Source organism: Coregonus clupeaformis, chromosome 3 (genome assembly GCF_020615455.1).
Source record: "Coregonus clupeaformis isolate EN_2021a chromosome 3, ASM2061545v1, whole genome shotgun sequence".
Taxonomy (NCBI): domain Eukaryota; kingdom Metazoa; phylum Chordata; class Actinopteri; order Salmoniformes; family Salmonidae; genus Coregonus; species Coregonus clupeaformis.
The window spans coordinates 23,141,534-23,166,939 of record NC_059194.1 but is presented as its reverse complement, the minus strand read 5'-3'; the positions used below and the strand labels follow the sequence as shown (position 1 = coordinate 23,166,939).

The 25,406-nt window shown below is 44.0% G+C and overlaps 1 protein-coding gene and 1 long non-coding RNA gene across 2 annotated transcripts; both read left to right on the top strand.

Annotated features, from left to right (window-relative positions):
* Nucleotides 1-2,868: 2,868 nt before the first annotated feature.
* On the top strand, nucleotides 2,869-13,248 carry LOC121538264. Its single transcript, XM_045206552.1, has 3 exons — nucleotides 2,869-2,883; nucleotides 11,447-11,593; nucleotides 11,901-13,248. Exons 1-3 carry the CDS (start codon nucleotides 2,869-2,871, stop codon nucleotides 13,227-13,229), a joined length of 1,491 nt encoding a protein of 496 aa, XP_045062487.1. The 3' UTR covers nucleotides 13,230-13,248.
* A 4,042-nt stretch (nucleotides 13,249-17,290) lies between these two features.
* LOC121546417 lies at nucleotides 17,291-25,252 on the top strand. The gene is made up of 4 exons (XR_005996384.1): nucleotides 17,291-17,371; nucleotides 17,563-17,652; nucleotides 24,041-24,083; nucleotides 24,956-25,252. It is a non-coding gene; the product is annotated as an uncharacterized LOC121546417 (long non-coding RNA).
* The last annotated feature ends 154 nt before the right edge of the window (nucleotides 25,253-25,406 follow it).

Here is a 25,406-nt window from a genome sequence, read left to right as displayed (position 1 = left end):
CGCACCATAGGCTTGGTGCGGGGAGCAGGAACAGGCCGGGCCGGGCTGGCGACGCACACCATAGGCTTGGTGCGGGGAGCAGAAACAGGCCGGGCCGGGCTGGCGACGCACACCTAGGCTTGGTGCGAGGGGCAGGAACAGGCCGGGCTGGCGACGCGCACCACAGGCTTGGTGCGGGGAGCAGGAACAGGCTGGACCGGGCTGGCGACGCACACCATTGGCTTGGTGCGAGGGGCAGGAACAGGCCGGGCTGGCGACGCGCACCATTGGCTTGGTGCGAGGGGCAGGAACAGGCCGGGCCGGGCTGGCGACGCGCACCATTGGCTTGGTGCGAGGGGCAGGAACAGGCCGGGCCGGGCTGGCGACGCGCACCATTGGCTTGGTGCGAGGGGCAGGAACAGGCCGGGCCGGGCTGGCGACGCGCACCAAAGGCTTGGTGCGGGGAGCAGGAACAGGCCGGGCCGGCGACGCGCACCATAGGCTTGGTGCGGGGAGCAGGAACAGGCCGGGCCGGGCTGGCGACGCGCACCATAGGCTTGGTGCGGGGAGCAGGAACAGGCCGGGCCGGGCTGGCGACGCGCACCATAGGCTTGGTGCGGTATTGGTGGGATCTTCTGTCATGATCGTCATAATGATTGGACCAAGGCGCAGCGTGATATGCGTACATCTTATTAATAGTGTACTGGCAACACGATACAAAATACAAAACAACCAAACGAAACGTGAAGTCCTCGGTTAACAACACAAACCAACACGGAACATAGAAAAGGAAAACTAGACACTACACAAAGAAACTAACACCCTGGCTCAACATACAAGAGTCCCCAGAGCCAGGGCGTGACAATATTACCTCAATTACCTCGACTAACCGGTGCCCCCGCACATTGACTCTGTACCGGTATCCCCTGTATATAGCCTCCCTACTGTTATTTTATTTTACTGATGCTCTTTAATTATTTGCTATTTTTCACTTATCAATTTTTTACTTAACACTTTTTTTTCTAGCATTGTTGGTTAAGGGCTTGTAAGTAAGCATTTCACTGTAATGTCTACACCTGTTGTATTCGGCGCATGTGGCAAATCAAATTTGATTTGATTTGATAATTAAAGAGTATGCATAAAGGTGTTTTTAATAGAATAAATGTGGCAAAAATGAATATAGACATTAACAAATGCATTTCTATAGCTTCCAAAATATTTTTTACAATGGTGTGGAGTGCCAAGATGGTCCGTGCTATCCGGGTTCTTTGGGACATCCCTACCCATTGACATGTAAAATGGTTAGGGTTAGGGTTAGGTAAGGGTTAGGGTAAGGGTAAGGGTAGGGGCATCTTGACCGTGCCAAGATGGAGGCACGGTGGCTTCAACATAGCGCCCCCTATCGGTCATCAAGAGTATATATAAATAATTGGACCCATCCCAAATAGCCTACTGTACCACTTTGGCAAAGGAATTACACTAATAAGTTACTAAAATCCTGTAAAACCTTTGTAAATCCAATATCAACATACTATGTTATATGACTACTATGAGCAGACACATATCAATGTTTTGATAATAATGAAATATTAGTTTTGAAATTGTTAGATTTAACATTGGTCTCTATCATTCCTCTCTCTCTCTCTCTCTCTCTCTCTCTCTCTCTCTCTCTCTCTCTCTCTCTCTCTCTCAAGGGCACACGTTGAATGACAGGTGGAGGTGAGAGAAGGAGATCAGACTAATCTAACTGTCAATAAAACTAATGCCAAATGAATGAATATAACACAAAGGAGAAAATTAGGAGTGGAGCAGGCAAACATTCACATAGGCTAATACACACACACACACACCTAAATACACAGTGACCACACACAGACATCACGCTCTATTCATAGACCCTATTCACTTAACTTCAATTCAAGTAGGCTGTTTTAATTCGCTGAGGTATATTACATTGACATAACATGTAGGCCTGCAAATCTCCTGATGAAACATCAAAAGAATGAAATAAGTATATGTTTGATGAAAAGGAAGAATCACTGAGAGATATAAATTAGTTGTGACAAGTTCCAGTCATCCCAGCTAGCACATATGGTTCCTTGGAAGTTGTAGGAACATACGTTGTTGGTTTCACATTGGTTCTGGGAACGAAGCCACAAGTTTGCTGACCCGTAAAACTGAATGTTTTTTAAATATTCTTAGAATAGAAGTGAAAATGTCGCCTGTTCTGGTTGCAAGGATGTTCTGAGAACGTTTTACTATGGTTCCCTTAAAGTTTTCCTGGGAGTTCTTATTAATGTTCTGAGAATGGAAGTTATAGGTTATTTGAAGAGAACATGTTTCAATAACACTGCTAGCTTAGTTTGGGTTAACTGTTTTGAACACCAAACAGACAGGACACATGGAAATTCATTTGCTTGGGCATTAATCAGGCAAACACATTAATTTTTTTTATTGTGGCACGGCATCAGTGAGATTTGAACCTATAAACTTCTGTTGTTTATTCATGGCATTAGTCCACTGCGCCACCAGGATGGAGCTAGCATGCCATGTTTTTTTTTACTCATACAAAGTTGTTCATTTTAGTCTATTCAAACAGACTCAATTTCAAAGGAAACAAGCACTCATTAAGATCAGGTGTGGCCAATTAATGGGTGCAGCCAACACACCTGATCACACTTAAAGGAAAGGTTGCGCGATATATATTCCACAAATCTAACAATGTAGATTGATTATATTCCATCTGAATGGTCTTAATGCAAAAGTGTATATTTTAAATTATACAATTCTATTTTCGCAATTTTAATTACATTTATGAAAAACTCCTATACCAACAATCCACTGCGGCATTGATGTCAAGAAAGGAACAGCCTGCTGGTGGCTTCGGGGATGGAGGCCAATCGGGTAAGTAGGTACTAAAGTGCCCAAAGAGTTATGTCATGTTATGTTGCTAGTAGGTGATAAAAAAAAACAAAGATAGCCAGCTATCTAAGTGCACCGGGCCATGCAAAATTAACTGGACCACTCAGATCTAGCATAGTGTTTGGGGATGGAATGAGCTAGCTAGCAAGCAAGCTACAACAACTCCATCAACACTGCATGTTTTGCAGAAATGAATGGTCAAAAAACTTAGCGGATTAATGTCATTGTTTATTTCAAGGTATGTCTTTATTTTTGCTAAATTGCTTGATATTTATTGGCCAATATAACTTGAAGGATATTGTGGTAGCCAAACTTGAAGGATATTGTGGTAGCCAATGTTTGTGTTAGCCATTATACCTGGTAACGTTAGTAACGTTAGCATGTGGCTAGCTATAGCCACCATCGGCCAACAACAGAGTTTTAGCCAGTTTGGTTCTAGACGTTCAATGTCTACTATGATGGTAAAGGTTTATCATGATTTGGTGCTGACGAGAAGTGCTGAACTGCCAATAAGTTATGTGTTTAAAGGCTGCTAGTGGTTAGTTAATAGGTGTAAAAGGGACTATGCTAAAAACCTGCGCGCTGTATAAGTGTATTAAACAAATATATAATAATCTGATACATAATACAAAAATCACAGGATATGGTCAGATGATAAATTGGGTTATTCAGAGGCTAAATATTTTTTTCTAAAACAATGTGGACTTGGTATGATGTGTGTCTTTACCGTCTTATGTGGACAGTGACTTCACTCCTGCTGTGTTCACTCTGTGTTCTTCTCTTGACGTCACTTTTCCGAACGCTTTTCCGACATGACTTTGGTCAAATTCGGATAAAATATAAACTTTGCCCCAAAATACAAATGTAAAGTAATATGTGGGATTGGGACTTTTAGTTGGAAGGAGGAAACCAATCAGAATGTTTAACAGCAACCTAATTCTGCAGTCTTCCCTTTAACAAGATGGAGGATAGAGTTTTGTTGATGCTGAGAACGGAATATATATGTTTTTGAATAACATTCTTAGAACGTTCTTAGAATGTTAGTAATGTTTTCTTGTGATTTTTATGGAAAGTTTTCTTAATGTTCTGAGAACATTACTTTAAAATAGAACCATGAGGAAACCTGTAGAAAATGTTATGCTGAAGTACTGAAATTCCCACAGAAGAACGTTGTTGTGAACATTACTTTAAATAGAACCGGTGCTTGACTGCTTGACTTAGACTGAAATATGTGCCAGTACTCATTTTGGGTGCTGGTACTGTTTATATCTAGATGCAGGAGCTCCACAATACTTTGGAGCTAATATTCTATAAGGAACAAGAGCTCAAGCAGTAGAACATTTGAGGTGCCGGTACTCAGCTCCAGTGAGCTCCTGCCTAAGTCAAGCACTGAATTGAACCATGAGGAAACCTGTAGGAAACATTATGCGGAAGTACTGAAATTCCCACCTAAGAAAAATATGGTTCTCAGAACGTTATGTGCTAGCTGGGTATCCTGCGGCGCTCCCAGAAAGTTGTGGGAAGGTTGTATGCAAAATAACCATAGGACAACCACTCTCACCAAGCTCTAAGAAACATGGTTCTCAGAACGTTATGTGCTAGCTGGTGTGGCTCCTTCAAGTTTAGTTTATGCGTCAACTTTGGTGAATCACCAGGAGGATAACGAAATAAAGGAAGAGAGAGATGGGAGGAGGAAAGGAGGGGGGCAAAAAACTTTCTCCCTCCTTACAAAAACCCTCCGTCGTCAGTCTGTCACACAAACCATATGCCCGTCAAGTCTACGGACCGTCAACGTCAGCCAGGCGGATTTGATGCGCACACCTCGGCTTGGATAGACAGGGACCCACCGATGGAATTCGGTTTTATCGATATTTCTTTATCAACTAACACATTTTTCATTAGAGAAAGTCTGAGTTCCATGGACGTAGGATTCAGAAATGAATTTTTTTCAAGATAATATATTTTAAATTGGACTAATCCAGAAGAAATTAAAGTTGAATAGGTTAAACTAACAAAAGAGGATACGAATTCATCATTACGCATTTTGGCAAGTTGTCTTTGGATAAAGCCTTGCTGATTTAATCATTGTGCACTGAAAGGAAATAAAGTAATTTGCCAAAATAAAAAATGCATTTTGGAGGTAAGTCCCAGTAAAAATGATCAAAGCTTAATATCTCCCACAATAACAGGCTTATAAATGTGTGTTTATTTATTATAATGATGATTCATATGATTAAGATAATAACGATTGTTACTATGAACCGATAGCTTTTACAAATGAAAATGTTACAAAACACACTTGTGGTATTTCTGTTATTTGATACTTTTGAGATTATCCACAGTAGGAGTTCCCAGTTCGTTGTATATTTTGCATAATAATATGATGATGACCAAGGTGAATTTGCATTTAGTTTTCTCTACCACTTTTCTCAAATTTCAAAGTAAATTTCAATGGATATATGAATCCTGAATATTTTCAGATAATAGCAGAAATCCCTCCCCAATTGTAATAACATAAAAATATAACAAATACATAAAACACATTTATCTGAGAATACAGAAGAAACAGAGCAGTTGAACTTTTGTCTGCAGATATAATATATATTGATACTCAAAATATGAACAAATACTGAGATCAAATGTTATAACAAAAATCGCTTTGAGAACTTCCCTGTTATATTAAAGGGATTTGCAGTGTAGGACATTGAGGAGGCAATTTGATCTGAATGTAAGTTTTCACAAGCTTAGAAATGACAAATGTTTTTTAAATTACCACTAGTGTGTGTGTGAAAGGGAAGTTTCCTTCATTGTAAAAAATGGCTTTGGTTGAGAGGTGCAAGAGGTAGCTAAAGCCCTTGTCTAGTTAGCTGTCACTGATATGAGAATGTAGATGATTCACGTTAGTCAGGGTGTGAGAACACACACACACCTACCCCTTGGGACAGCCTATGTGGCTGCTGTTCCATGTCTGTGAATTGGGGTTAAAAGAGGGAGGTTAAACATTGTGTGACGAAATGATGCTATAAGCCTTAAAACAAAAGAATAATAGGATGAAGATTTCCTCTCTCCCTCTCTCTCTCCCCTCTCTCTCTCCCCCCTCCCCCCCTCTCTCCCCCCTCTCTCCCTCTCTCTGTCCCCTCTCTCTCTCTCTCCCCCCCCTCCCCCCCCCTCTCCTCCCCTCCCCCCCTCTCTCCCTCTCTCTGTCCCCTCTCTCTCTCCCCCCCTCTCTCCCCCCTCTCTCCCCCTCTCCCCCCTCTCCCCCCTCTCCCCTCTCCCCCTCTCCCTCCCCTCCCCCACTCTCCCCCTCTCTTCCCTCCCCCCTCTCTCTCTCTCTCCCCCTCTACCCCCCCCTCCCCCCTCTCCCCTCTCTCTCTCCCTGCCTCTCTTTCCTCCCACTATCTTTGTTCCTCCTCTCTCCCACACTTTCAGGTGGTCTTCAATAAAGTAATAAGGTTAAAACAACAACCCCCCCTCCCATACAAATGATACAATATCAGTTATATAACTAAAGCACTTGAAATGACCTCAAGTTGTCCCAGATCTGAGCAAACAAAGAATATAGACCACAAGTTCAAACAGACAGACCATATTGCCTTTGACCTCTGTCTGTCTGTCTGTGTGTGTGTGTGTGTTTTTCTCTCTGACACATGTTATGGCTGTGAAGGCTGAATTAGTGTCGGTGTGTTTTAGATAAGTGTTTGTGTCCATGCGGAAACCAGAGCACATCCACTCTGTTCAAGGGTTCAAACCCACGCCTGGATCTAGAGCAGAGAGACAATACAGGAGAAAGTAAAGAAAAAGCGATTGACCACATCACATCCTTTGCTCAGCCCCATCCTTGACTCTTTGTGTGTGAGAGGGAGAGACAGACAGGGGTAGAAAGAGTGAGAGAAAGAGATTGAGAAAGTGGTGGTGCAGGATTAATGCAATACATATTCCCTATTGACAGGAGTTAGTAAGAGGGGGAATGATACAAAATTAGTTGGTCACGCTTTGAACAGTTACACATGCTGTTTACATTTTTCCCAAATTAACATGGCCCCTCGCTTCATCTCTCTCTCTCTCTCTCTCTCTCTCTCTCTCTCTCACTCTCTCTCTCTCATCCAAGTCCTTTACTCCATCTCCTCCTCTCTGTGTTTCTCTCTACCTCCCTCTCTTTATGTCTGTCTCTCTCACTTTCTCCCCCTTTCTCTCCCTCTCTCCTTCTCAATTTGTTTTCTAAAGCAGAGACAGACCGGATAAATTGAATGGAAGGCTCTTGTTTTTTTTGTTGTTGCATATTTATTTTTTAAGTGTAACCCAGGGGTTTGGATGGGGAGTTAGGCAGAGCAGGGGGAGGTAAATTAGAAACCTACATCTGAATGTCTGAAAAAAGGAAGGAAGAATGGAAAGAGGTAGATGGAGGGGATGAGGTGAGCTAATTAGAGAAAGGAAGAGAGACCAAAAAGTGAACATTGAAGGAGAGAAAGAAAGAGACATGGAGAAAGCTAATATTGATCATTAGCGGTGGATGGAAAACTGAGAACGAAGTGTGTAATAAAATCAACAGAAAGTAAAAAATAATTAAAGACAGATTTCTCTGGTAAGGAGAGGGAATAAACAAATGGGGAGAGGAAGATAATTAAATCATAGAGAGAGGAATACAATATTAAAAAGAGAACGTAGAGTTTGTTGGAATAGCACAGAGGGTTTCGTTGTAATCATAAAGTGGTATTGTATGTTTTTATGCCTCTCTATTTCCCCTTTGGTTTTCTGTCATTGATGTTCTTTGGCAATCCAGGCTCCATTCCATGCCAAGTAGATCAATTTGAATTTCAATATGAACTCCAAGAAGATATCTCCAGGGATAAGAGATGGGGAGAGAGAGTGTGTGTGTGTGTGTACATATGCCCAAGCACATGTATGTGTGTTTCAAAAGATTGGTGCGATGGTTCTTGTGTGTGTGTGCGTGTGTGTGTGTGTTGAGTTAGTGAAGGAATGCACGTTTGATTGAGTACAGACTGCACATAAATCTGTGCTCTAACTGTACACAGGCACACAACATCGACCCTGACCCTGGCTCCCCTACCCCTCCCTCCCTGCGGCCTATATGCATGTTACTGTCCAGCCAGCCAGGGTACAAGTGTGTGCATGCGCACCCGTGTGGGTGCCTTACTTTATGGTGAAATAAAATGATCTGGATTTCAGGATGGATAGAATAGAATGTAGAATATAGAATATAGCACCGCTTCCAATCCAAGTGCTAATGCCATTTAGCAAACTCCGAGCAGGGTTATGGTCAGATGACATGAAAATAGAGCTCTTTGGCCAAGCACACCAGTGGTGTTGAAAAACAGAAGCATATGAAGAATAGTAGCTCATACCTTCCTTAAAATATGGTACTGGATGTTTGAGGTTACGGGACTATTTTGCTTCCACTGGTCCTGGGGCCCTTGTTAATAAGGTCAACGTCATCATCAACTTTACCAAGTACCAGGACATTTTAGCCCAAAACCTGGCTGCCTCTGCCAGGAGGTGGAAACTTGGACGCAAGTGGATCTTCCAGCAAGATAATAACCCCAAACACACATCAAAATACACAAATAAATGGTTAATTGACCACAAAATCAACATTTTGCAATGGCCATCTCAGTCTCCGGACTTGTACCCCATTGAAAACCTGTGGTTTGAATTTAAGAGGGCAGTCCATAAGCGCAGACGAGGAATATCAAGGATCTGAAAAGATTCTGTATGGAGGAATGGTCTAAGATCCCTCCCAATGTGTTCTCCAACTCATAAAACGTTTTAGAAAAAGGCTCATTGTCATTATCCTCACAAGGGGAGGCTGCTGGAGTATTGAAAACCGGGCTGCCAATCATTTCGAACCTTATCTTTTTTAGATTTGTTTTATTACTTCTCTGAGCAATTGTATAAAATAAATATCCCACTTAGCATACAACATAGCACAGTATTTATATCATTTATTTTATACAGTCTTTTTTGCTCATCTTTATCAAGGGTGAAAATAATTGTGGACCTGACTGTAGCTGATAGCAAGTCTTCTGTAGTCTGTAGGATCTGTAACCCAGCCCTGAGACCAGCCCGTGCCCTGACATTAAACTTTGAACCCTAACCCCAATGTTCAATCCCGACCGACCCCAGACTCCTTAACCCTTAACCTCAAATCAAGCCCCATACATTTTATCCTATAGCTGGCATCCATAAGAATGTGCAAAGTTTTACATCTGCAATCAAACCATAGATTAAGATAAATAATCGAACATGGTTTAGAGAATGGAGAACTGTGTGTATAGGCACACACACACACACACACACACACACACACAGACAGGTCATGGAACCTCTGTTGTTGTAATCTGATCATGCCTGTGAGAATGTTCTGGCTTCAACCTGGCCTGTGGAGTTGGTTGTTAGTGCCAGGTACTGCTCCCCGCTCCCTGCACAGAAGACTGAGGGCTTGGGCTTTACGTTATCATAACCTTTACCATCCATAGTAAAACTGTCTCATTCTACAGAAGACGCCTGTGCATCAAAACGGCATTCTGCCAGACTGCCTTGTGTTTTGCATTAAAACACATGCAATGTGAAGTGTTCCGGCTGTGTGTTAGGAAGTTACCTAGATTAGTTATTTTCTGTAGAAACGGTATCCTCAGTTGTTTGACCTATTTCCCTACAGTATTCCTCTATGTTCCAAGGGAGAGTTGTTGAGCTGTTGCGATTCGTTCTAAATATTAAGGTGTGTCAGGTGTTGAGGTTTTGTGATTGAAAGGAGTTGACATGTTTTGCTGTAACTGTTAAACTGATTCAGATGAAAGGTGTTGAGGTGTGTTAAGGAGTAATATGTTGAAATTAATGACGTTAAGAAATGTGTTCTATAGTGGAAAAAAGTGTTGACTGTTTTAAGTCCTGACATGTTTTGTTAGTTCTGAGCAGAACAAGGTGTCCGCATAATTGTTTGTGAGTTGTTCAAAAGCTCCACTTAAGTATTTCACTGCCCGGGGGCAAACTGATGGAGGGAAGAATGAGGGAGTGATAGAATGAGAGAGAGCACTAATCGGGGTTAATAAGCTGCTGACATTTTGGCCTGGGGCAAAAACCAGAATACTTCTAAAGAGGAGAAGAAAGAGAGGGGGTAAAGGAGAAGAGAAGAGAAGAAATTGAGAAAACAATCAAGGACCTGAAGACTTTCTACAAATAGATGGAGGGACAGAGAGGAAATGAGAAACAGAGGGAGATTGCAGGATTAAGAAAGACATGCGAGAATAAGTGGAAGACGGTTTGAAAGAGAGATAGAAGGAGATCGAGATGGATTGGATAGACAGAGCGAGAAGGGGGATGGATGGATGGGGGAACAAAGAGATGGTCACACCTTGTACAGAACATAATGCACACCTGTTGAACAGCAGCATGTTTAAGATTCATAATTACACAGACCCATGCCCTGCTGTCTGTCTGCCTGTCAGCCTGGAAGACAGAGCGAGACAGGGACCATGAAGAATACATGCATGGTGGAGGAAGGGAAAAGAGACAATATAGGGAGGATGAAAAGGTTCTTGGAAAGCAAAGGGCAAAAGTGAATAAGCGAGAGAGAACAGATGTGTGTGGCAACAAGATGGAGAGAGGGGGGGAGAGATTAAAGGATGCATAAAAGGAGAGCGTTTGGGAGGTTATGACAGCTGAGTCCTGGGGGACAGACAGACAGGGGAAGAGTTCTCTGTGTGTTCTGTGTCTCTCAGTGGGCCTAAGGGACAGGGAAGTGGACAGGCACTGAGCTCTCTACCATTGACATAGATCATTTGGCCACAATTTTCCCTGTGTGAAGCTGGAAGAGAGGGCCTTAAAAGGGTCCGCACATTAGCCCCCCTTGGTCACCTCCAACTACGCACACACGCGCATAACGTATGCATGCACTCATGTAAACAGGCACACACGTTTAACCTTAAACACACACATGCACACCACTAATGCATAGCATTTCAAATGCAAACAACAAAATCATGCACATATACGTATGCAAATCTACAAGCACTCACATACCAACATAAACACTTATACAACACCAACGTAAACACAAGCAAATTAAGGCAAATAAGAGACAAAGGCATGCATTCCAAACAAATGCACACAAATAAACATACGTACTGGACACACAATGTTGATGATAATAAAGTAAGCCAGATACTTTTATATCTCTGCTGTGTGTGTGTGTGTGCGCGCGCCTGCCTGCGTGCCATGCATGCTTGTGTGTGTGTGCATGTGAGTGTTAGTGTGTGTAAGGAGTAGATTGAACAGTGAGACCATTCGTCTGACTGTTTGATGCTTTGAGTGAAGTTTTATTTGATACCAAAGAAAACATTTGACAGCCAGAACCTCTAAAATTTGATTGAAACTGAAAAGTATTATTGGCAGTTAGATTACTTAGATTTGCCAATATATTCAGACAAGACCATCACCATAGAGACAAATAAACAGCCTTGTGTGGTTTGAATCTTCAACAAATACTGATCTCCTTTGATTGTATTCTTCCCCAGTCCATCACATCCAGCTCACACTGCTATTGGCTGCAGCCGTAGCATCGGTCCAGGTCCCAGAGCCCTCCCTCAGCCTGTCCAATGAGAGGACTTCCATTGAGAGGACGTATGAGCTGACCAAGTACCTGGAGCATCAGCTGAGAGAGATAAAGGACACCTATGTGAGTACTGTACTGTTATATAGATACTGTGTTGACGCACATTTATGTTGGAGCATGTCAATGTTTCTTTCCAAAAGTGTTTGAATTCACCACATATTTGAGAAGCCTGGTTCCAGTCTGTTTCTGCTCCAGCCAACCCCTTGGTCTTTGCTATGGGGAGTTTGCTAACACAGAAACCGACTGGCACCCAGGCTTGTGTCTGAGCACAACCAATCCATGTCTGATTGCACATGTTGGATTAAATATTCCTTCTCTTCCTCCATCTCCTCCCTCTGTTCCCCATCCTATCCCCTCTTCCCTCCCTCAGCTATCCTACCTGGGCCCTCCGTTCAGTGATCCAGACTTCTCCCCTCCACGGCCCAACAGCACGACACTATCCCTGCCCAGCGCGGCCACCCGTCTGGAGCTGTGGCGGGGCCTGGAGAACCGTGCCAGGCTCGCCCAGAACCAGAGGGCCTACTCTGTCCTGCTGGGGGCGGTGAGGGAGCTGGCCCGCTCCACCCTCTGCCCCTACCTCCAGAGCTCCCTGCTGCACTTCTCTACAGGCCTGGACAGTCTGCTGGGGTCTATATCAAGCCTCATGAACACTCAGGGGTATGCCCTGCCTCCTGCTGGGATCGAGGCGCAGTACCTGCAGAGAGACACAGGGGGTGACAGAGAGGCGATGGGACGCAGGCCATCTCCACTGATGAGTCAGGGTCTCTATAAGGCAGGGGCGGAGGCGGGGCCAAAGAGGCATCCTCTTGGTGATCAGATGGGTGCTGGGACCACCAGAGGGGCGGTGAGAGGACAAAAGGAGGAGAGCACCAGGAGAGAAATGACAGAGAGAGAGAGGGGGAGAGCGGGTAGGAGAGCGGAGGTGACTGGGGCTGTGGTTAGGAGCGTGGGATCGAGGCAGGAGGAGAGAGGGGAGCGAGGGAGGAAAGGGAGGAGAAGAGAGGCAGAAGATCGGGAGGGGGCTAGTGAAGACAGGGAAGAGTTGGAGAGAAGGGGAGGGAGGGACAGATGGGGGAGGAGGCTGCTGAGTGTTTCAGAGGAAGGAGAGAGAACAGTGAAGCAGGGTCCACTGGACTCTGACGCCAGAGTCACTCTGTCCTTTTCAGACAGACAGACCTTCCCCCAACAACAACAACTCCTAAACAACAATAACAACAACAACTACGATCACAACAACCTCTACAGCTACAACTTCAACTACCACCCCCAAAATAAGGACAGAGCCAGAGAGGGGGATACAGAAAACAGGGCGACAGAGGAGGAACAATACATCATCCGAGAGTCTGCATCCCTCCCTTCCTCCTCTCCATCCTTCCATCCCCAGCGTCGATCCCCTCGCTCCTTATTCTCCCCCCCCCTCTCGCCCCTCTCCCTCTTCTACCCGTTTGGCACGGGGCCGGGGGAGGGACACACCCTGTTGTCAGAACCAGTTCCACTGTCATTGAGGAGGGGTCCCCCCTTGCTGCCGCCCCCTCCTCTGCCCCCCATTCTGTCCTCCTCCCCTCTGCTGGCGGTGCGGCCAGCACTCAACGACTTCTCCAGGAAGGTGGAGGGCTTCTGGGTACTGAGGGAACTGCAGAGCTGGCTGTGGCGCTCCGCCAAGGACTTCAACCGCCTCAAGAAGAGACTCCGAGTCTGACAGACAGAGAGGAGGGAGGACACACTCTCGCTCTCTCTCTCTCTCTCTCTCTCAAACACACACACAGTCTGAGAAACTGAGAGAACACACACAAACAGAGACATACCCACACATAGAACCTGAGAACCGGCACAAACACACACACACACACACATTTTCACACAGACAGTGTTGGAATATCTACCTAGTGCTGAACCATGGAAAAGGGGCTTTCTGGCCTGCCATCAGCCTGAGCACACAATGGCACATCCGGGGATGGAAAAGGACCAATTGTCTCAGTCTGTGGACAATATCAGCACTGTCACCAATGACATGACATAGCAGGTCATTGATCTGCCATTGGAACTTATTTACTGGACGCAACGCCTCACATACTGGACATAAAGGTGGTGATCAAGCAGATAGACAGTCATGTCATTGACTGAAGGCTGATTCAGAACAACAGTGAATCACTAGACATGAATCTTCGCCCAGGGAGGAAGAAATAGTTATGAATGGAGAGAGACAAAGAGAAGAAGAGGGAGAGGAAATGGCAGGATGGAGAGAGGGTAGAAGGAGAGTGAGTGGGAGAAAGAGAGAGAAAGGGGGAGTCTGAGTCAGGGGCTGACCGTTGGAGACGGGGCAGTGGAGGTTGCTGAGTAATCAGAAATCTGCAGACACATACAGTAAACCCTGCATAGACACCCACCGGACACACACAGTACAGACCCATTTCCAGGCGTACCAGTAATTTGTGAATTGGCCAACTGTTTTTACAGTGAGTTTTTTGACACTTTTAGCTATGGAATGGGCATCTCAGCCTTTCCCTCTGCTTGTTTCAGCCAAATGCAACACAAAAGCCCCTAACCTTGGCATGGTGGGGTTTCTATCAACTGCCTTGTGTCTTTACAGCAGGTCTGGGACCTGTACAGTAATGTCCAACAGTGTGTATGTATAGAGTTTAGGATTAGATTATATCTGTGATATTTATTGAACAAGATGTTTTATTTATTTTCTTGTGTGAATAATACTGTCCTACATCATATTGGAGAGTCTCCCGAGTGGCGCAGTGGTCTAAGGCACTGCATCGCAGTGCTAGCTGTGCCACTAGAGATCCTGGTTCGAGTCCAGGCTCTGTCCCATGGGGCGGCGCACAATTCGTCCAGGGTAGGGGAGGGAATGGCTGGCAGGGATGTAGCTAAGTTGGTAGAGCATGGCGTTTGCAACGCCAGGGTTGTGGGTTCGATTCCCACGGGGGGCCAGTATAAAAAAATAATGTATGCAGTCGCTCTGGATAAGAGCGTCTACTAAAATGAGATGGAAGAGAATCAAATATGAGCTTTTGTACTGAGATGAATGTTATTGGTCGTTTGGGGAGTGAGGTTGTTTTTGAACGTTATGGGTTTGACTGTGTTGGTTTGGGTGAGGGGTACAACTGAAAGATGTGGAAGGGTGTGCATTTCCTAAAACAAAGAGCAACTCACATTCATCAAAAACAAGACGAGTGGAATGAGAGTTTTATTTGTCTGTCTTGACTAAATTTACGATGTCTCTTTTTCTTTCATTTCCCCCCTTCCGCCATCCCTCACTATTCCCTTTCTGCTCTCTATCCTATTATCTCACGCATCTCGCCTTCCCAAAAATATCCCTCTAAGTTTAGGAGCATAAACACACAGGTACAAACACAACCCTTAAACATGTCCACCTTCACCCCCTCTGTCTCTTTCTGTTGCTCTCTCTCTTTCTCTCTCTCACTCACTCTCTCTCTCTCTCTCTCTTCCATTTCCCTCACATTTTCTCACTCTCGTTCTCCCCCCTCTCTCTCGTTTCTCCTCAGGCTGGAAATTAAGGGATCAATGAAGATCCCACTCTTTTCACCTCAGCTACACACCTGCACTGTGCACAACCGTTTCCCAACCCACTACACACACACACAAACACATAGATACACATACACGGGGCTGGCTCTAGCCTTTTGGGAGAGAAAGATTTACATTTTCAAGTGAATTTCCTGCAATTCTACATGTTTTGCCATGGGTGGAAATAAACGTTTGATATTTTATAAAAAAGTCATGCAATTCTACTCATTATGCCATGGCGCAGATATTTTTTTCTCTCAGCTTTACAGCTAATTTCCTGCAATTCTACCCATTTTGCAATGGCGTATGCCATGTTAATGATATGACTGAGAGATACTAACAAAATCAATGGGGGCCCCCTGGAGGTCACAGCCACACCATCATCCCAGACACCCTGGTCCCACTTCAATTCGCATACCGCTGGAACAGATCAACAGATGACGCTATCTCAATTGCACTCCATATTGCCCTCTCTATTGCACACCCACCTGGACAAGAAGAACACCTATGTGAGAATGCTGTTCATTGACTAAAGCTCAGCATTCAACACCATAGTGCCCTCCAAGCGAAATTACTAAGCTAAGGACACTGGGACTGAACACCTCCCTCTGCAACTGGATCCTGGACTTCCTGACGGGCCGCCCCCAGGTGGTGAGGGTAGGCAACAACACATCCACCACACTGACCTTCTTCACGGGGGCCCCTCAGGGATGCGTGCTTAGTCCCCTCCTGTACTCCCTGTTCACCCACAAATGCATGGCCGCGCACGACTCCAACACCATCATTAAGTTTGCCGATGACACAACGGTGGTAGGCCTGATCATAGACGACGATGAGACAGCCAATAGGGAGGAGGTCAGAGACCTGGCAGTGTGGTGCCAGGACAACAACCTCTCCCTCAACGTCAGCAAGACAAAGGAGCTGATCGTGGACTACAGGAAACGGAGGGCCAAGCATGCCCCCATTCACATCGACGGGGCTGTAGTGGAGTGGGTCGAGAGCTTCAACATCCTCGGTGTCCACAACACTAAGGATCTAACATGGTCCAAACACATCAACACAGTCATGAAGAGGACACCACAATGCCTCTTCCACCTCAGGAGGCTGATAAGATTTGGTGTGGGCCCTCAGATCCTCAAAAAGTTATACAGCTGCACCATTGAGAGCATCTTGACTGGATGCATCACTGCTTGGTATGGCAACTGCTTGGCATCACCGCAAGGTGCTACAGAGGATAGTGCATACATCACTGGGGCCAAACTCCCTGCCGTCCAGGACCTCTATTCCAAGCGGTGTCAGAGGAAGGCCCTAAAAATGGTCAAAGACTCCAGCCACCCAAGTCATAGACTGTTCGCTCTGCTACCGCATGGCAAGCGGTACCGATGCACCAAGTCTGGAACCAACAGGACCCTGGACAGCTTCTACCGCCAAGCCATAAAACTGCTAAATAGTTAGTCCGGGTAGCTACTTGGTTAACTATTTAACTATCTGCATTGACCCTTTTTGCACTAACTTTTTTTGACTAATCACATACGCTGCTGCTACTGTTTATTATCTGTCACTTTATTCCTAGTTATATGTACATATCTACCTCAATTACCTCGTAAACCTGCACATCGACTCGGTACTGTTACCCCGTGTATATAGCCACGTTATCGTTAGTTATTTTGTATCTATTATTAGTTTTATTATTATGTGTTATTACTTTTCTATTATTTCTCTATTTTCTTTCTCTCTGCATTGTTGGGAATGGCCCGTAAGTAAGCATTTCACTTTTAGTCTACAATTGTTGTTTACGAAGCATGTGACAAATACATTTGTATTTGACACACACACACATTCACTGACTCCCAACCCAAACAGAGAGAGACAGAGGGAAAGGGAGCGGTAATGGTTAAGTAGGAAGTGGTTTGTTGTCAATGCTGACACATGATCATACACGCTCTGACTCAGTAACTATGAGGGAAAGTGGGGGAAAGGGTTAACTCTGAGAGAGCACACACACACAGCGGTGTGTTTTTTACATTTGGTAAGAGACATTAAAGGGGCCGCCACCAGCGGTCAACAAAGACCACTTTGTGCCAGTGTGTGTTTGTGCATGTGTTTGACCCTGTGTGGGCTGTGTGCGCCCCACGTGTGTGAATCATTCTAGGGGCATGTGTTATAAGCGGGTATGAACGAGGCTCCCCCTTCACAACTATGCCATTTCTACTCTCACGCTCTCTCCCACAACACACACTCACACAGTCTCAACATTTCTCTCTGTATACCTCTGTATGGATGAGTAGATTGATGATGTAACTGGTGAGTGTTTCCCAATGGTTAGTCTGACCAGTGGCATTTTGTTGTTATTTATGTATAATGTTCCATTCTCTAAGGCTCCCTGTAGCGGTCTGTATTATGTTCCATTCCCTCAGGCTCCCTGTAGCAGTCTGTATTATGTTCCATTCCCTCAGGCTCCCTGTAGCAGTCTGTATTATGTTCCATTCCCTCAGGCTCCCTGTAGCGGTCTGGGAAAGCCCTGTCCAGATGAGTGGCAGTCTGTGACCTAATAGAAGAGTTATGGCCTACAGAGGAGTTGACATGTAAGTCCTCTTGTTAAGAACTTTTATTTGCTCTGTGAGGCAACGATCTCTCTCTCTGTTTTTCTCTCTCCATACACACAGATGCTCGTTCCTAAGTACAAATCTGACCCCCCCCCCACCCCCTCTCTCTCTCTGTGTCTGTCAGTCTCTCGCTCTGTCACTCTTTCAATCTCTTCCCCATATGACCCTTTGAATCCCTTTCTTTTTCAGTCCATCTATCCGAATGTTAACCAGCCTGTCAGTCATTCTGTCCGTCTGTCCGTCCGACTACATTTTCACCACAGGTTTATCCATGTCTTTCTCTCATTATCATCACCCTTTCACTCGAATTCTCTCCCTCTTTTCATGTCTATCTTCAGTTCTCTTTCTCTTTCCATCTCTCTGTTTTGCTCACCTGCAGCACATAAAAATTCCTATTTTATTTATCCACAGAATTGTTGAGTCACCCAGGGATTTACTGCATTCCTCCTCTCTCTCTGCACAGCTACATAGCATTGACTTGTTTTTATCTCCCCTCTCTCTCTCTCGCGCTCTCATCCTGTCTTTACATACATTTATTCTCTCACACTCTTGAATCCACCTCCCACCTCCTGTCTCTCTCCTCCACCCCACCTCTCCCTGGCCCATCCCTTCCTTTTACCTCATGGCCCACACCTGCCCCACCCTCTCCCCGCTCTGGGCCATTGCCATGCAATGGAACGTTCTGCCTCCACTAACTTAGCTGGAGGGTGCTGGGTTGGGCTGAACCTCTTAACCGCTAGGCAGGGGTTGCCCGAGGGCTTGGGATGAGCTTGATTTATGAGTTAATCAATTCGTCCTCTGTGTGAGCGTGTAACCACTGAGGTGTGTGTTCTATTATCTGGCTGTTTTGTGTCTGTTGACTCGGCTACCTAGGAAAACACAGCCTGCTGTTGCTATATGTGTTAGACCTTATAAACATGTTTTCAAAAGAGATTAGGAGGGTGGTTTTGGATTCAATTCGTAGGATGTTTGGCGTGTGTGCGAGAACAGAACCAGATGAGAGGGCTGTTTGATGATCATCTAATAAGTCTGACATGAATGTTGGCAGCCCATCAGATGAATACAAGACAAAGCAGGAGACAGATACAGCAAGAAATAGAATAGCTTTGTATTTTTGGGCCAACCTATTGTCAGGTAAATACAACATGACGGAATCTGACTTGGACTCCAGATTTGTTTAGTTCTGTTTACGAGTAATTATTTTCAAAAGTGCTCTCATAAAGTGTTATGATTCACATTCTGTCAGAGAGCGTTTGTTCTGTGGCCTTAAAAGGAGTTCTGGTAGTAGGGGAAGTTAATGGAGCATTTAGCATGTTGGCGCATCACGGTCAATGGTCCATGTTGACGTGTAACGGTTTGTTAAAGTATTTATGGCTGGTTAGGAGCAGCTGGAATTATGTTGGATCGAACGGCGCAGGTAGAAAATCAACAAATAATACCCTACCATAAAATCGATTTAGTCCTACCACAGGCCAACAGCCTGAATGGACAAGACACCACCACTCAACACACCCTGTAACTCTGTGTTGGCAGAGGTATTCGGGTGTACGTGACTTGCCGTCAATCTCAATTTTCTGCGACTTACGTTCCATCCCTGCAGTACAGTTGATAACCATTGCTATAAACAAAACAAAAAATCAAATCATACTGAGGCATTTATCACTTGTTGGCCTATCCCCCTGTACTTGTACTGATCTACTACTCACCACTCCTCTCAGGATCCCTCCCCCTTGATCCATCTTCCGCTACTTTCTTCACTGCCTCAGCATGCACCAACTTCTGCACTACTATAACACTGAACCTCAACCTGGCTCTCTCGCACTGGATATTTCTGATCCCCAGCCCCATGGGCACCCCTAAAATTAACACATACCACTACTTTCCCCAATGCTACACATTCCTTTGTCTCATGCCCTTCTGCACACACCTAGGAACCTCCCTCCTACACTCTGCTGCCACATGCCAATAAGCTTGACACCTGTAACAACGCAAGTTATTAGGCACAATAGCTTGTACAGGATAACATACAGTATATCCTAACGTCACTTTGTCACTGCGTTCCAATATATAGGTCTGTGCCCATATATGGAGTTCCTGCGCTAAGGCTGCGGTTCAATACTGAAGACAAGCCCATATATGGAAGTTCCTGTTGTGGGTTAGGCGTGTCATCTGAAGATTAAGCTCTCCTGCCAAAACTGCTTTATAAACTACATGACCTAGAGAGAGACACATACACATACTGGTCAAGAGCAATCACACAGACATATTCTTTCTTGCTCACACAAAACTATTTCCACGAACCATGAAAGCAAACCAAATATTTTGCCAGTCTAACAGTGGAAAATACATACAGGGCATATCTTTCAATGGTCCATTCAAAACCCAATGGTGATACGATGCTATTTATTCATTTTATCCCTTTTGGTTTTTGCAACACAAACACATTTAGACAGGCCTAGACCAAAACAAAGTCAATCCCAAGTATGTGTCTGTCTGCCCAGATATAAATGGACAGGCCTGGACTTTGATATTGTAATGAGAAGTTATTCTCGTTAAATACAGTGTGTGGTAATGGCTAGTTGGTGTTAAAAGGAAGTAATGGTCTGTGACAGTGTTGATTCCTCAACAAAGGTTTTAGGAGGTGAGTGATTTGCGCAACGACCAAACATGATTGGCACTTTCTACAATCACATCAAAGTGGTGACTGCTGTTACTGTTACTACATTTCTGGACCAAACATGCAGTTTGAAGAATAGGACACAAAAAAATATAATTGATGTCAATAACGTTTATTAGAGGCACAAACACAATCACTTGATTTTTCCTCTACTGTTGGTTTACAGTAAGATCCTATTGGCTGAAGCACTTACAGTAACTAAGACTTACACCACATTCATAATAATTTATCTTTTGACTATGTTTCACTATCAATGACAGAATCAGAGTGACAGAGAGCTATAGATCATTTTCAGTGAGTGTCCACTTGTCACTGGTCTTTACATTAAGAATCTCCTCTCTCTCTGACTCCTATGTGGTCAAAGGCCAGGGTTCAACCAATCACAGCCTTCTGAACCACAGACATGAGGTCATACAGGCGAGTTGAGGAAAGGAGGAGAGAGGGAGAGAGAAGCACTAGAACATTGTAGGAACAAGATGTTTGAAAGGGATGGAAAGGAGAAAGGTGACTGTGAAGAAGAGAAGGATGTGAAAATGACAAATTAAAAGAGTGGATGTGACTTAAGAGGGAAGACAGAGGCTAAGGTTGGAGAGGACACAGGAAAGAGAGAGAACCCAGCTAGCACATTTGGTTCCATGGAAGTTGTGGGAACATACGTTTTTGGTTTCCCATTGGCTCTGGGAACAAAGCCATAATTTTCCTGACCAGTAAAACGGAATGTTGTATTAACGTTCTGAGAACAGAAATGATAAGTTATCTGAAGGCAATCAAATAACGTTCTGAGAACATGTTTCAATAAGCAAGCATTTCGCTACACCCACAATAACATCTGCTAAATATGTGACCAATAAAATTTTATTCGATTTGAATAAGACTGCTAGCTTAACTGTTTTGAACTCCAAGCACAGATAGAAATTAATTTGCTTAGGCATTAATCATGCAAAAACATGTATTTTTTATTCAAACCTATGATCTTCTGTTTTCTATCCATGGAATTAGTCCACTGCGCCACCAGGATGGAGCTAGCATGCCATGTTGTTTTTTTTACTCATACAAAGCTGTCCATTTTAGTCTATTCAAACAGACCCCATTTCGTGGCCACATACCTCAACACACTTAACAAGATAGAGGATAGAGAGAGTTTTGTTGATGCTGAGAATGGAATGTATATGTTTTTAAATAACATTCTCAGAACGTTCTCTGAACGTTACTAAAGTTTTCTTGTGGTTTTTATGGAAAGTTTTCTTAAAGACCCACCTCAGAGGAAGTTGCCGCACCTAATTCGAGTAATTCCTGTCCTAGAGCAGAAATTCTCGTTTAGCTTCCAGCTCAAAGGCTGCTAAAAAATATTCAGGAATTGAGGGTGGGAACTCTCTGATGATTCCCATGTGTAGCAGAGAAATAACAACAAATAGCACAATGACTGACAGCCGACAGTGTAACTAGCTAGCATGCTAATCTTAGCTAGCTAATGAAAGATATGTGACCACCATTTCAGTTAAGACAGGTGAAAATAACTATTTCAGAAAAAGACTACCAGCCTATCTGTCAAGAGACGAGTCTCAGCTAAACCGTGCCTATACGACCTGTTGACATGTTGAGGGTTAACGATTGTCTGACTCTTGCCGTTTGATAATTCCAGTGAAACCGTGTCGGATTCCAGACTGCATTAATATTTGGACATGCTCACAGACCTTATCAAATAGCTATATTCTTTGTTCTCTCTGTTATCTTTTCAGCAGGCTAGCTAGCTATGTAAATTGCGGCCACAAATCCGCCATATAAATAGAAAGAATGTAATCTCCGCTAATATGGATAGCCAAACTATTGAAGCAATGGGCTCGTTTTGCATGGCCCGCTGCCCCAGGTGGGTGAAGATTTTTGAAATGTGATTTCTACTGTTGTGGGCGTTTTAATGTTCTCAGAACAATTTGAGAACATTACTTTAAATACAACCATGAGGAAACCTGTAGGAAACGTTATGCTAAAGTACTGAAATTCTCACAGAAGAATGTTGTTTCTTAACGCTTTCTGAACTATTTAAGAACATTTCCAATGTCAAACCAGTTGGAGAACGCTCCTAGAACATCACCAAAATTCAAATGAAATGTAAATATGTTAAAACTTTTAGGAAACATTCTGTTAAAGTAATGAAATACCACAAAAATAATGTTTTTTTGTCAAGTTCCTTAAATGTGCTGAGAATGTACCAAAGCCGAGTAAATGTCCTGCACCATTCCCAGAAAGTTGTGCGATGGTTGTATGCAAATTAACCACGCTCTCACCAAGCTCTACGAAACAAATGGTTCTAAGAATGTTATGTGCTAGCTGGGAAAGTCCTATCCATGTTTAGCCAGGGGCACTATTTTCTCTCACACACTGCCTTTTGCTAACCTAAACCTGGCCTCAAAGTTTTATGAAAGCATGCTTTTAAACTCACTGCATGATCTTATCAAGCAGCTCTACCCTGCTAAGCAGCCTGGTCTCATAGACTAGATGTAATATAGTAAATGTAAATCCGGGATGGTCAAATTAGTATGATATGTTACGTTTTGTATGGTTACATAAGACAGATGGTTACTTAAGGCAAAAACAAAAGTAGGGTGGGTGGGCGTATAAAGCGAAAGTCTAGCAACACAAAGTTTGCGAGTTCGAATTTAATTACAGACAACTTTAGCATTTTAGCTAATTAACAACTTTTCAACTACATACTACTTTTTAGATACTTTGCAACTACTTAGCATGTTAGCTAACCCTTCCCCTAACCTTGACCATTTTAGCTAACCCTTCTCTTAACTCTAACCTTAACCCTTTTAGCTAACCCTTCCCATAACCCTAACCCTTTAACCAAATTTGTAACATATACTACGAATTGTAATTCGTAACATATCATACGAAATGGATGATGGACATCCACAAATTATTACATACCATACAAAACCTAACATATCATACTGAATGGAGTGTCTCGGAGTTACGTACAGAATAATACCAAATGCTCTGAGACCAGGTTGCGCTAAGCACTGCCTAAGCTTCTTCACCCTCACCCACCTCCATTTGTTATCACTTCTAATCTCCCTCTTCCTATCTATGTTCCCCACAGCCCCTCTCTCTTCCTTCATCTCTCCCCCACATTTTCCTTCACCCTTTTTCACTTCCCTCCCTGGCTTTCCGTCTCCCTTCCCCACTCCCCCTTCTCTCTTCCCCATCCCCCTTTAATTTACTTGTTTGCTGTACCTCCTCTCTATCTCTCCCCTCCTACTTCTCTCATTCCTTCCCCTCTTCATGCTCCCTCTCTCTCCGCCATTTCCCTCTCACCTCCATCTCCCTCCCCCTCTCTCTCTCTCCCCATCTTCCCCTCCTCGCTTCTTCCCCTGTATGATTTACTCAGTCTGCTTGGAGGCACTCATTACCCACCTCACATTGGTTCATCGTAGCCATAAAAGGCAGAAACTGAACAAGAGCAGTATAGAGGACAGCACTTAAGGCCGGAGACAACAACCTCTCCACCATTCTTTCACTTTTCCATCCCTCCACCCCCCACCAACTCCTCCTTTTGTTTTGTCTTTCACTCTCATCCCTCCGTCCACAGTTAATGTTACGTTAACCCTTCCTATGTTCCCTTGCTATATGCTCTCTCCCTCTATCCCTTGCTCTCTCTCTTTTCTGCTGTCTTTCTTTTTATCCCAGGCTCATCCATCATCTGCTGTTGCCGGCGGTAACTGGCTGTCGGGTAATTATCTCATATTTATGCAAATATTCTTGTCCCATATTGGTTCCCTAAACCCATCTAAAGCCTGTTCTCAGGGGTTGATGTCATAATTCAACCCAGAGTAAGAATTATGGATGGCCCACAGGCACAGCAGCTGTACTTGATGTTCTCATCTTTGAGAGTAGTAATGTTCAATGAAGTGTAAAGAAGAGAGTGTGTTGAATGTGCTAATTGAGGATCTTTGGCTACTGAGCAGTTGCTAACCTAACACAGAGGTCATGGTTAGACCTATATATTGAGCTGTTTCCCCAAATGGTGAGTTGGAACGTACAGGTTGTGACAAAAAACCTTGTCTGACAAAGTTCTAAGAACCACTGTTCTGTATTATCCTCTGCTGCTTCCCAGTGGTCACAATGGTCACAGCAGGCACATATCTCTCCTCTGTGTACTGTGCAGTATACTAGATGCTGTATGGTCTACTCATTTCTCCACCTGTGTGTAGTTTACAGTTAATAGGAAATTTGACTTATGTTTTTTCATGATGGAATCAAGGGATGAGAGTTTAGCGAGGTATCGTGCGACTCCTGCTACTCTCTGACAACTCAGAGCCTCTCCACATAATGGAAATTAAGACCACATTTTGTGTGTGTGTGTGTGTGTGTGTGTGTGTGTGTGTGTGTGTGTGTGTGTGTGTGTGCGTGTGTGTGCACGCTCATTGCTGATTGCTGTCTGGACCTTATTAAGTAGAAAACAGATTTAATAATGATAATGAGGTCTAATAGGAAGGAATTTCCCTGACTTTGTCAAACTGCAGCCGCATCACAGAACTGGTTTTAAGCAGGGTTGGGGTCAATTAGAAACACACACAAACTATGATTTTTTTGTGAACATAGGAAAGAGACTTTCTGATGGAGCAGCCAAAGATGGTGGATAAATGAAGATAGTTCACTCCGGCTGTTTACCATTGAAAAAAAAAAGTAAGTTCTGGTCTACTTAAGTGGGTGTGTCCCATAGACACAAATTCAATAGCAGCTGGGTCTGATCTACTTAGTTCATTGACTTTCATTGAACCAGAAAAAAAAATGGAAAAAATTGCGAGTGGGATGTCTCGCTACCTCTTCCATCTCTTAAGCAGCTATGGTTGCGTTTAGACAGGCAGCCCAATTCTGATATTTATTTCACTAATTGGTCTTTTGACCAATCTGATCAGCTCTGAACAATATCTAATGTGATTGGTCAAAAGACCAATTAGTGGAAGAAATATCAGAATTGGCTGCCTGTGTAAACCACTGAGGTATAATAATATCTTCAGCTGTGAGTGATGAAAAAACAATCTGCCTCAAC

Excerpts from the sequence above, each read along its gene's own strand:
- LOC121538264 (XM_045206552.1), top strand. Across the intron at positions 11,594-11,900 it reads GAGAGATAAAGGACACCTAT|CTATCCTACCTGGGCCCTCC; the intron begins GTGAGTACTGTA and ends TCCCTCCCTCAG.